Here is a 10,042-nt window from a genome sequence, read left to right as displayed (position 1 = left end):
GCCCTTAAATCTTCAGGTCTGCGGGTCTCGCGTTCACAGTCCAGTGCTGCTTTCCGCTCCGAATTCCGCTCCGAGCAGCCGGGAGAGAGTGGCCTGCTGCCGGACTCTCGTCCCCACAACGCTCTGCGTCGCTCGCGGCGCCTGCCGGGAGCTGTAGTCCTCGCTCTGCGTACTGCGTTCGCCGAGGGGGAGGGCGGAGCTGCCGGCGGCCCGGGCGGGCTGGCAGCGGGAGTGGGTGCGAGAGCCGCCTCCGCCTCTGCCGCCTCCGCCGTCGCCTCCTCCGCCCGGGCCGTTCGCTGCTGCGCGGGGAGAGCGAGGCGGGGCCGCCGGGGCCGCCATGGAGCCCGACTCGGTGATTGAGGACAAGACCATCGAGCTCATGGTGAGTGCGGCCCGCTGGACCGTCCGTTCTTCCGTCCGACCGGCCCCGGGCGGGCCTGCCCACCTCAACGTCCGGCGCGAGGCCAGCCCTGGCCCTTCCCTGCTGCCTCGGCCCGGACCTGGGCACCCCGCCTTGCCTGGCCTCTGGCCCGGCGCGGTTCCTCCGGATCCCTCGAGCTCACAGGCCGGACCCGGCCCGGCCCCCTCCATGCCCCTCGGTTTTCCTCCCACCCTCCCTCCCTTCTATCTCCGGGCCCGTCCCTCGAACGACCCTCGCTGGCTTAGGCTGTGGCCTTAGCTCACACTCACTCTAGCATCCCGTTCCCCCTTTAGAAGGTTTTTTTTTTTTTCCCTTCTCTGTTTCTCCAGTCCAGGCCTGCATCGCTCTTGCCAGCCCCACTCAGGCCGAGTGAGATGGTGATGGGAGAGGGTACTGAGTAGATCTCCAGGGCCGTAGCCTCCGCATCCCGGAAGGGGTCTCAGCACCCTCGTCTCGACCTAGGGCTGTATTGGTGCCGGCATCGGCCCTGTGGGGGAGGAGGTGGAGAGCTTTCGGGTTGGAGGCTGTGACCGAAAAGGGGCCTCTTTCCCGGCCCCCTGTGGTGTCCGGCTTCTCGGACAAAGGGTTTCCTACTCGGCCGAGAGGGATGTTTGCAGAGCAAGGCCGTAGGTACTCTGGATTCCATCTCCCTGGAAAGAGAAACTGTAACTTCACGTTTTCCTGAGCTGCTTTGGGAAAATTGGGGAGGAGGGGGGAGGGGCTGTCCTCATCACTGCCGCCAGTTCTTTCTTCTAGAAAAAAAAGGAGAGGGGAGCCTACGGCCCAGGGGAAGCGATCTCTCTTCTGTTTAGAAACCTTTGGTAGCCAGGCCAGACTCCCTGTACCCACCAACACCCCAGCCCCCTTCCGCCTTAGGACTTGGATCCAGACTGGGTTTTTAGAAACAGGACCACGAGAGAGTGGCTAGTGGAAACGAAAAATTTGCTACTTGGTGGATGATTTGGTGCAAAAAGTAGAATATGGCAGCTGTTACTGCCAGTTTGAACATTAGGGAAATCAAACTGGGCTCTAGAGAGTTGGGAGGGGGAAGTCTTTGCCTCAGCAAATGAACATGCCCAGGTTTTCTTCCTGTGGAAACCTTGACAGTGTCTTTGTATCTCTCCAAACAGTAACCTCTTCTACCTTAGGGTTGAGAAGAAAGATGAAAGAATCTACTTAACACAGCAAAATGTTTTCCTAGCCAGATTTTCTCCAGTGTGAAAATGTTTATTGAGTCAGTGATTCCACTGGGTAGGGTCGATGACATCAGAGCTACTTCCCCCATTTAATGCTATAAATAATAAATGGTGACACTGAAAGTCTGTTGGATAGCTGCATGGTTTCTGTGGATGACGGTGTCTGGGGAGTTGATATGCCTGTTTTAAAAATGGAAGTACAGTAGTGTAAACACAGAGGCAGCTTAATACTTGCTGTCCTTTGCACAATTCACTGCACTTCTCCAGCAGTCTTGGAAAAATTAGACGGCAAAGGAAGGCTCTGGTAGTTTCTGATTTGTGTATGTGTGTGTGTGTGCGAGCACACGTGTGGTTGCTTTCTAAGGGATACTGATACGAGTTTTTATTTGATTTTCACCTATTAGGTAACTTTGCAGTACAACTTATCAAACTTTTGTAATCAAGCTTTTGATATTCTGCAAATTTTGTAGGGGTTATTTTGGTAAAATATCCTAATGGAATTACACATAGAGTCCATATTCTTACATATGTGCAATACCTGTACTTACAACAGGAGGAGTAGGACATAGCAAAAAATTGTAACTTGGTATCTCTTTGAAATTGGCTGTTAAATTCTCCTTTCATTTCCATTCATTTAAAAAATAACTAGGGACTTCCCTGGTGGTCCAGTGGGTAGAACTCACTGCGGAGGGCCCTGGTTCTATCCCTGGTCAGGAAACTAAGAATCCACAAGCTGCACGGCGCAGCCTAAAATAAAATAACTAGAATGTTTTTTTCAAAAGAATTAAAGTACAGTGTAATCCTTTTAATGTCTTTGAATGGATATGGAAAAAAAAATTTCCTCCTAAATATAACTGGCTTCCTGTGTGTTTTGATTTTACATGATTGTATTTGTCTGATCTGAAATGATATTTCATACTTCTCAGGGACATTATTAAGTGGAATTCTTAGAAAATTTAACAGAGAAGATTTAATAAGGTGATCATCTGGATCAGTTTTAAAAGTGGCTTTTCATATACAGATTGTGATATTCCCTCAAAGGGATACCAGTTAAGACTCTTATGCAACTGTTTCGTAAACATATATGTATTTTAGTGTTATAGATAGCACAGATACTTAACAACTGATTTACTAAATCCAGGATCAGGAGCAGGAATGATAATGCCTTAAAATCTAATTGCACGTGGCTTTCTGTGTTCACTGCATTTTAATTATAGTTTCCAGAACTAGATTAAAAACACTTTTTACATCGGTTTCAAAATACCATGATGAAGGGAGGGGAAGGGGTTAAACTGATGGTATTTTAAAAGTCTAAAGCATGAAATATTTTTAGATTTTTATGAGTCAGCTTCAGTACTCAAATATTTGTGATTGTGCTGCCTGTACCAGTTCAGTACTTAATGGTTAACAGGATAACTTTCAATTGATATTCCAGAGTGTGCTCTATCAAAGAAAGGAAACACGGTTTCACCAATTTCTTAATCTCCATCCCTCTACTTTCTTTGATTTTGATTCCTCCTTCCTTTTTTTCTTGCAGTTTTTCAGTTTCCTAGGAAATAAAACTGGTGATAGAATAATTAAATATTCAAAATATAACCCCCCTTGTTACTCCTACCCCTGCCTGTGACCAGGTTCACAAAAAGTGCTTCTCCAGCTGACCCACCTCATAGGATTCAGTCTTTAATATAGACTGTAAGCTCTTGATTGAGACAACTGAATTTATCATTCCTGATGGTGAATAATTTAACCATCAAATGACTTTCGTGACCTTATATCGGCCCAATACGTACCTAGTTTGTGGGACTGCTTCTTAAACTTCTGCTTTGGTTTTCAGTTCAGTTGCTTAGTCGTGTCCGACTGTTTGCGACCCCATGGACTGCAGCGTGCCAGGCTTCTCTCTCCATCACCAGCTTTGGTTTTAATTAGCCTTAATATTACTGAGGTAGAAAAGGAGTAAACCATTTGGAAATACACAGAAGCTCACCAGGCTTTGTCTTGTGGTGGGCTTCACTGGGAAGGATGAAAGCTGCGTTATGTATCACATGGTATTTAATGGTTGAATTAGAAGTGTGAGTTGTGCTTAGGCACTAGAAAGCATTCTCAGACCTGCTAATTGGAAGAAATGGTCATTAGGCCTGCCTGTTAGAAAATAGCAAAAGTTAATGTTAAAGTTTTGGGAAAGATAATCCTGCTTCCTCTGTGGGTGTGAGAGTACCCTTTACCCCCTTTACTCAAGTAATGGGCAGTTTATCCTCTGTTGTTAGCTGCTTGGTTTACTTCTTGGCTAAGTGACCTTAAGTGAATCATTTCCCTTCTGGTTACCTCTGAATGGCTATATTACTTGTTGAATATAATATAGGTAATATAGGTAAAATACATTGGATCTCATTAAGAACTTCTAATATCAAATCTATTTTTAGAGCTGCTGAAGTACAGACAGGCCACAAGACCAAAGAGGTGAAAGAAACTAAATGACATTATTGGAAGTAATTATCTTTTTTTCTTTTTACATCTCTCCCCCTGCCCCCTTCTTGTCTTTGGCTTTCTAGGTGAAACAAGTGGGATTGTTTAGTGGCTCCTTTAAAAAATTGGGTCTTTGTCGCCATCACTTATCCTCATTGCCTCTAGCCATGTGCTGCTTTACCAAATGCAGATTAAGTAGACAAAGGCTTAAGTAGGGTCCAAATGAAATAAATCACATGCTATTTATAGACCTCACTGACTGGCCTCAAGAGGCTTGTGGCTCAAATATTATCAATTTTTAGTCCTGATTTTGGAGTAGGTTAATGTCCTTTCAGATTTGATAAGGGTAAACCTGATCCTGCTCTCACATCTTGGCACTCTTGGCCCCTGACTGCTGTCTCCTGGAAACTGAGAGAGCTCTGTAGCACAGGAGGATTGCTAGCCCATTTCATAGGTTTATAGAACAGCACGTGTATTCCTCTGAGTAGTTATGTTTGGTCTTAAATATAGGACCAAACATAATCAGTGCTCTCTTCCACCCATGTTGATAACGTCCTCTCCTCTCAGAACACAATTTAGATACCTCTTCTTGATGTCAATTTATATTATGGTGGCAGATATAATTTTGTTTTTATATCGATAGCAGTGCCTACATGATAATCATTGTTAAATGAATGAGTGCTGGCACTTTGTATTTATCTTGTGGCACTTAGAATTTTAGAAACAGACTTTCCTGTGCTGTGAGGAGCCTGGGATCTTGGGTTCCACTGGTGATATTTACAGTTTAAGGGAAAGAAAGCATTTGAAGTCCTCACAATTCAGATTCCTGCCTCCCTTCCAGCTTTTTCTTCTCACATTCCTCGCTTATTCTATATTCCAGCCAAAGTGTGGAGGACCATTGTTCTTCAGATTTCCTTTGTCAGCACTGAGAATGAACTGACCTAAGTCCATGTGTCTCAGGCTACTGATATTAATGGGAAGGACCTCATAGCTCTCCAGCCAAATTGATTTAGGTGAGATCTTAGCAATCCTCTCTTCCACCTGTGTTGATAACGTCCTCTCCCCTCCTCTCAGAACACAATTTAGATACCTCTTCTTGATGTCGATTTATATTATGGTGGCAGATATAATTTTGTTTTTATATTGATAGCAATGCCTCCATGATAATCATTGTTAAATGAATGAGTGCTGGCACTTTGTATTTATCTTGTGGCACTTAGCATCTTCTGCACTTGTATTATAGTTTCCTGTTTGTGTCCCTTATTAAAGGATAAACTCCTCAAGAGCGCCTTCTTGTAGTAGGTGTTCAATAAATGTTGAGTTGAGCTTTCCTGTTGGTTGCTTACATGTATTATTGCTGTCGGCCTGTATCTTAGCCATCCTCTTTTCTGGAAATTCTCACCTATATCACTGATTCTCTTAATAACTTGTTCCTAATGCATATGGGACTTAACAGACCTTCCTGTGTATCATGAAAGTTTGATCATGTCTAAAGCTGATTGTCCTTTGAATCCTTCACTCTGTTTAGCGCTTGGGTGTGCAATAGATATTGATTTAAATTAATGTTAGATTTTTTTTTCATCCTGTGAAACCTTTTTAACATTTCTGTTTGATAATTCTTAAGACAAGTGGGGATGGATAGGGGAGAAAGACTGCTAAAGGGAAAAGAAGGGTGGTATGTGTTGCACAAACTTCTGTTCATGGACATTTTAACCATTATTTACAGACTTTTTAACATATACAAATTGATTTATATACATCCCAGAGCGTGGGTGATAGCAGAATATTGAGGAAACCAAATTCGTTTTGTATCTGTTGATGTGAACTTGCCAAACAGGTGGTAAGTTCTAAGGCTCTGTGACCTTAGAGAAACATGGTGTAACATAAAGGCCATGGGCTCTAGGGTGCAACACCTGACTTTGTGTCCTGACTTTCACTTGCTGGCTGTGTGGCCTTAAGAAAGTTAACCTTTCTCTGGTAAGATTTCACTGTGTGTAAGAATTAAAAAAATGCAGGTATTGCTTCAGTGTTGGGAGGATTATGAGAGATGTCTATGAAAGGACCTTGCAAAGACTTGTCTCTCAGCAGCTGTCTGCCAAGCTAACTCTCCCCGAAAGTACAGGGACCGTATTTTGTCAAGACAGATGGTGTGAGAAAAGTTTTAGTTTTTGTCCCTGATGTGTGCATGTACTTAATCGTGAAGCTTTGCAGAGGCCTAAAATTCAGTTGCTTTTAGCCGTGCATTTAATGAGGCTTCTTTGGGGAAAATGATGAAATCATACAGAGTCAATGCTGCCTTGGAAATCGGGAAAATACTCTTACAATTACTAAGAACTACCAATTAGACATAATTAGACCTGTACTGTTACGGAGAGAATCCACTTTAACCCTGTTTTAGGTATCCTGGTAGAAGGAGACTGGTAATTGTTCATACTAACACTGAGCATAGTGATTTATATTTGATCAATTTAGTTTAGCCAAGGAAATTAGAATTTTTAAATTTGTATTCTTGTTTGCTGGTGATTTTGACCTTTAACAGAGTAAGTGGTGACTGGATCCAAGATTTCCTCCTGAGTTCTATTGTTGTTCATTGAATTAGTTGACAAAAGGGGAAAAACCTGTTGGTCAAGAATGTGCTTGTTACCCTCAGTTCAGTTTCTGCTGATCACGATTGCCTAACAGGAAGTGTGTAGGCAAATGAGACACCAGCCAGGCAGACCTGAGAGTCCAGTAGGGTATCTCTACACTGGATCTTATTGACAAAATTCAGAGATTGCCCAGTTCAGTTATGTCAGCAGGAAGCATTTTTAGGAGATTCCCTCTCAGGGTTAATCAACAATGAAGACCTTCACAGAATGGAAAGCTGTGAAGTAGAAACAGTGGGACATTCACATGTAAATAGGAAAAAAGTTGGTGAGTAGAGAGATGTGCAAATACCTAAGTGCTATGAATATCAAAAACTGTTCTCTAATAGCAAACCACTGGTCCACGGAAGAAAAAAAAATTGAAAACTGTGTTAAGAAAAAAGAATCCGAGTAATAATATTATTTCAGAGTTAAATTGACAACTCTTAACCAGTTTTGGGAACTAATGATAAAATGTGTTTTGGTTCTGTGAAATGATTGCCTAGGAGACTCAAAGAGGAAGGGGCAGAGGACATGAAGAACTTAATCCTTACTATCCTGGTCTGGCATCTGTTAATCTTTGTTTCTCTGGCATAAGGCCTGCCACCAATTAGGCATTCAGTAAATGTTTATTTGAAGGAAAGAGGGGGAAAGTTAACTCACTAATGGAAGAAAAGGCCTGATGGTGCAGGAGGCTCAGAAATGAGTCTGTTAGTCAAATTGTTGTGGCTCTGGTTTGGTTGTAGCAGTGAGTTATGCTTTGAAAATCAGCCTATATTGCTCTAGCAGTTAACTACTAGCCATAGCCCACTAGCATTTTTAGTCAAAATTGGGTTTGTAGTTTATTAGGCTCTAGACTAATGAGAAGAGCTTGAGCACTTATTCTTTGTGATTTTGCTTACATAATGTATTTAAGTTGAGGGTATTAAGACATTTCCACCTGTTTGCTATGAAGAGGTTACTCTTAGACTGGTACTTCAGTCACTTCAGTGCTTTGCCTATACATGAAAAACCAGAACATCTGACTTTTTATTGATCAATCTTGGAATTCAAGAATTCTTTGGTTTCAGCTGGGGTTGGGATTCTTTGTCACAGACACTTCTTTGCCACCAAGCACACAGTCTGAGTGGGCAAGGGTATAAAATTAATGTTGTGGCCTTAGAATTGCACGAGTTTTTGATATTGAAGTGCTTTTAAGTGGCAAGATTAAGGGAGTTAGCCCTCTCAGGATGGCTGAACAAGTTCAGTTGTCTTTTAGTTCAGCTAGGCTCAAATACTTACTGTTTTGTATCTTTTTGGTTCTCTGTTCTGATGTCAGTTAGCTTAGAGCTTGGTTTCTTCTCCCCCAGGAATCGTGGTCTTTCTGGTCCTTGGACTTTGGAGGCCACCGTATTCTATGAGAAGGGCATGGGCTCTACCAGCTAGTGGATGTGGGACTTTGAGCAAGTTATTTCTTCTCATATTTTTAAATGTGAGTAATGAATGTAGAAGGCCTGGTCCATTAGTAACCCTTCAGTGAAGGTAGGTATTATGGTTACTTCAGGAACATTTTGGCAGTCATGTGGCAGTTGAGGAAGTAGCAATTTATGTGCACGCAGCGTCACAGTCTTTGGATTTTTGACTTTTTATCTGTGGCATCCTGTTGAATACCTTTTCCTGTCTGCCTTGTAGTTTGCTTAGAATTTATAGTCTAATTGTAAGAGTTGGTATGGTAATAAAAGAATATTGATATACTGTGGACTGGGCTTATGTGTTTAAAGGTGTTATCTAGTAAATTGTTTATTATGTTCTTTCTTTTCCCTAGTGTACCCAGTGACTGGCCATTGTGGGGGTTGGCCTTTATTGAGTCAGAAGTTCACTCTAAAAGTTACGTCACGTGTTTTGAAATGTCCTGTATTTTAGCTGAGAGTTGAAGATTTGAGTGATGTGTAGATGTCTTATGTGTAGCAAACTTTAAAATTTCTTGTTAGGTGCTTAAATAAATTTTTATTAGGAAATATTTGAGGGGCCCCCCCCCCATTTATTATGACTGACAAAGTTTCTGTAATTGTAGAGGAACAGTTTTAGGAAATGGATAAAATTCATTGTAGCTGAATGATCTGGGACAGTTTATATGGATAGTAGAGGAAATTTTTAGTATTTGGAAATTGCATGATATTTGTCATGACCAAGTATTAATGTTAGGGATGTTTCCTTCTTTGTTTTGTGGAATTTCTTGTCCATCTCTCAACACAGAGGTGAGCAGTGCTCCTGCACACCCTCTCACATGAAGCCGCTGACTCAGGGCTTGCACCTTTCTTCTGTGCTTCCGATCCGCCACTCCACTGACCCTTCCTTCCATCTCTTGGCGGCTGTCCTCTGCCGCTGGTGCCATGGTGGGTGTATGGATTGCTTTCTGTCTTCCAACAGTTACCGAAGTGCATGTTTGGGATTTTGTTGAAGAAAGCTGGATACAGTAAACGGAAAGAATCTTGGAAGCTGCTTGACTGCTGTCTTTTCTCAGACTAGTCTGAAAGGGAATACCCCCATTCATTCTGGATTGGTGGATCTGAAGTACAAAATATTGTCCAGGTAAGCAATTACCTTGCATTGTTTTGTTATGCAGAACTCGACTCATTGAGAGAAACTTAAAATTCTGTTACTTCTTTTTCCAATATAATAGAGAAAGGAAAAAATGTTAGATATTTATGTTTTGGTGTGGATTAGTTGGGTATTTTGCTAGTCAAAACTTTCAGTGTAAGAAATGTAGTTATTTTTATTAAATAGGCCCAAAAGGTTTGTAGTCACAGCCAAACAGGAAATACAGTGCAGTAAACAAGGGACTTTTGTTTGAGGAATAAGTTGGAAAATAAGGGAAACAAATGATTATTTTGTATTATCTCATGATTTATAGTTATTACCTGGTCAAAATAATTTTTGTCGTTACTGTGTAAAATAGTGGTCTTTTATTCTTAAGACTCCTGGAGAGTCTTCTCAGAATTTACTAATTAGCTACTGTTTATGGGCATCTACTAAGTGCCAGCCACTATTGTCGGCTCTTCGCACGTGTTTTCCTTTAGCTGGCCTGTGCTTCGTGTGTATTTTACAGACAGTAAGATGAAGCTGTTGAATATTAAGTAAGTACAGTGAGTGCGGTGGCAGAGCCACTTACAGCCTGTAAGTCACGCAGCTCGTAAGTGCCAGAGCCAGGCTCTGAGCTTGAGCCTGTGTGTCGCCAAAGCTCTGGATCTTTCCATCCGGCTACATTTGCTGAGGTTTGCACTTTAACTTCAGGATTTTCATATTGTCTGTATACCGTTAGAGCAAGGTGTGGTTTTCTCCTGCGGGCTTCCACCTGG

At 42.3% G+C, this 10,042-nt stretch overlaps 1 protein-coding gene across 6 annotated transcripts in view; it reads left to right on the top strand.

The window, feature by feature from the left end:
• The first annotated feature begins 207 nt into the window (after positions 1–207).
• The window catches only part of FBXW11 (F-box and WD repeat domain containing 11), a 131,234-nt gene continuing 121,399 nt past the window's right edge, over positions 208–10,042 (top strand). For 5 of the 6 annotated variants that reach the window (XM_052659066.1, XM_052659062.1, XM_052659061.1 and 2 more), the window contains exon 1: positions 208–382. In XM_052659066.1, the coding sequence (XP_052515026.1) occupies positions 338–382 (45 nt within the window). In that variant the 5' untranslated portion in view covers positions 208–337. Of the gene's footprint in view, positions 383–9,113; positions 9,276–10,042 lie in introns of all 6 variants that reach the window. The other variant, XM_052659063.1, reaches the window with a different exon arrangement.

Source organism: Budorcas taxicolor, chromosome 20 (assembly GCF_023091745.1).
Source record: "Budorcas taxicolor isolate Tak-1 chromosome 20, Takin1.1, whole genome shotgun sequence".
NCBI lineage: Eukaryota > Metazoa > Chordata > Mammalia > Artiodactyla > Bovidae > Budorcas > Budorcas taxicolor.
The sequence above is the reverse complement of the archived record's forward strand: the minus strand, read 5'-3'. Positions and strand labels throughout refer to the sequence as shown.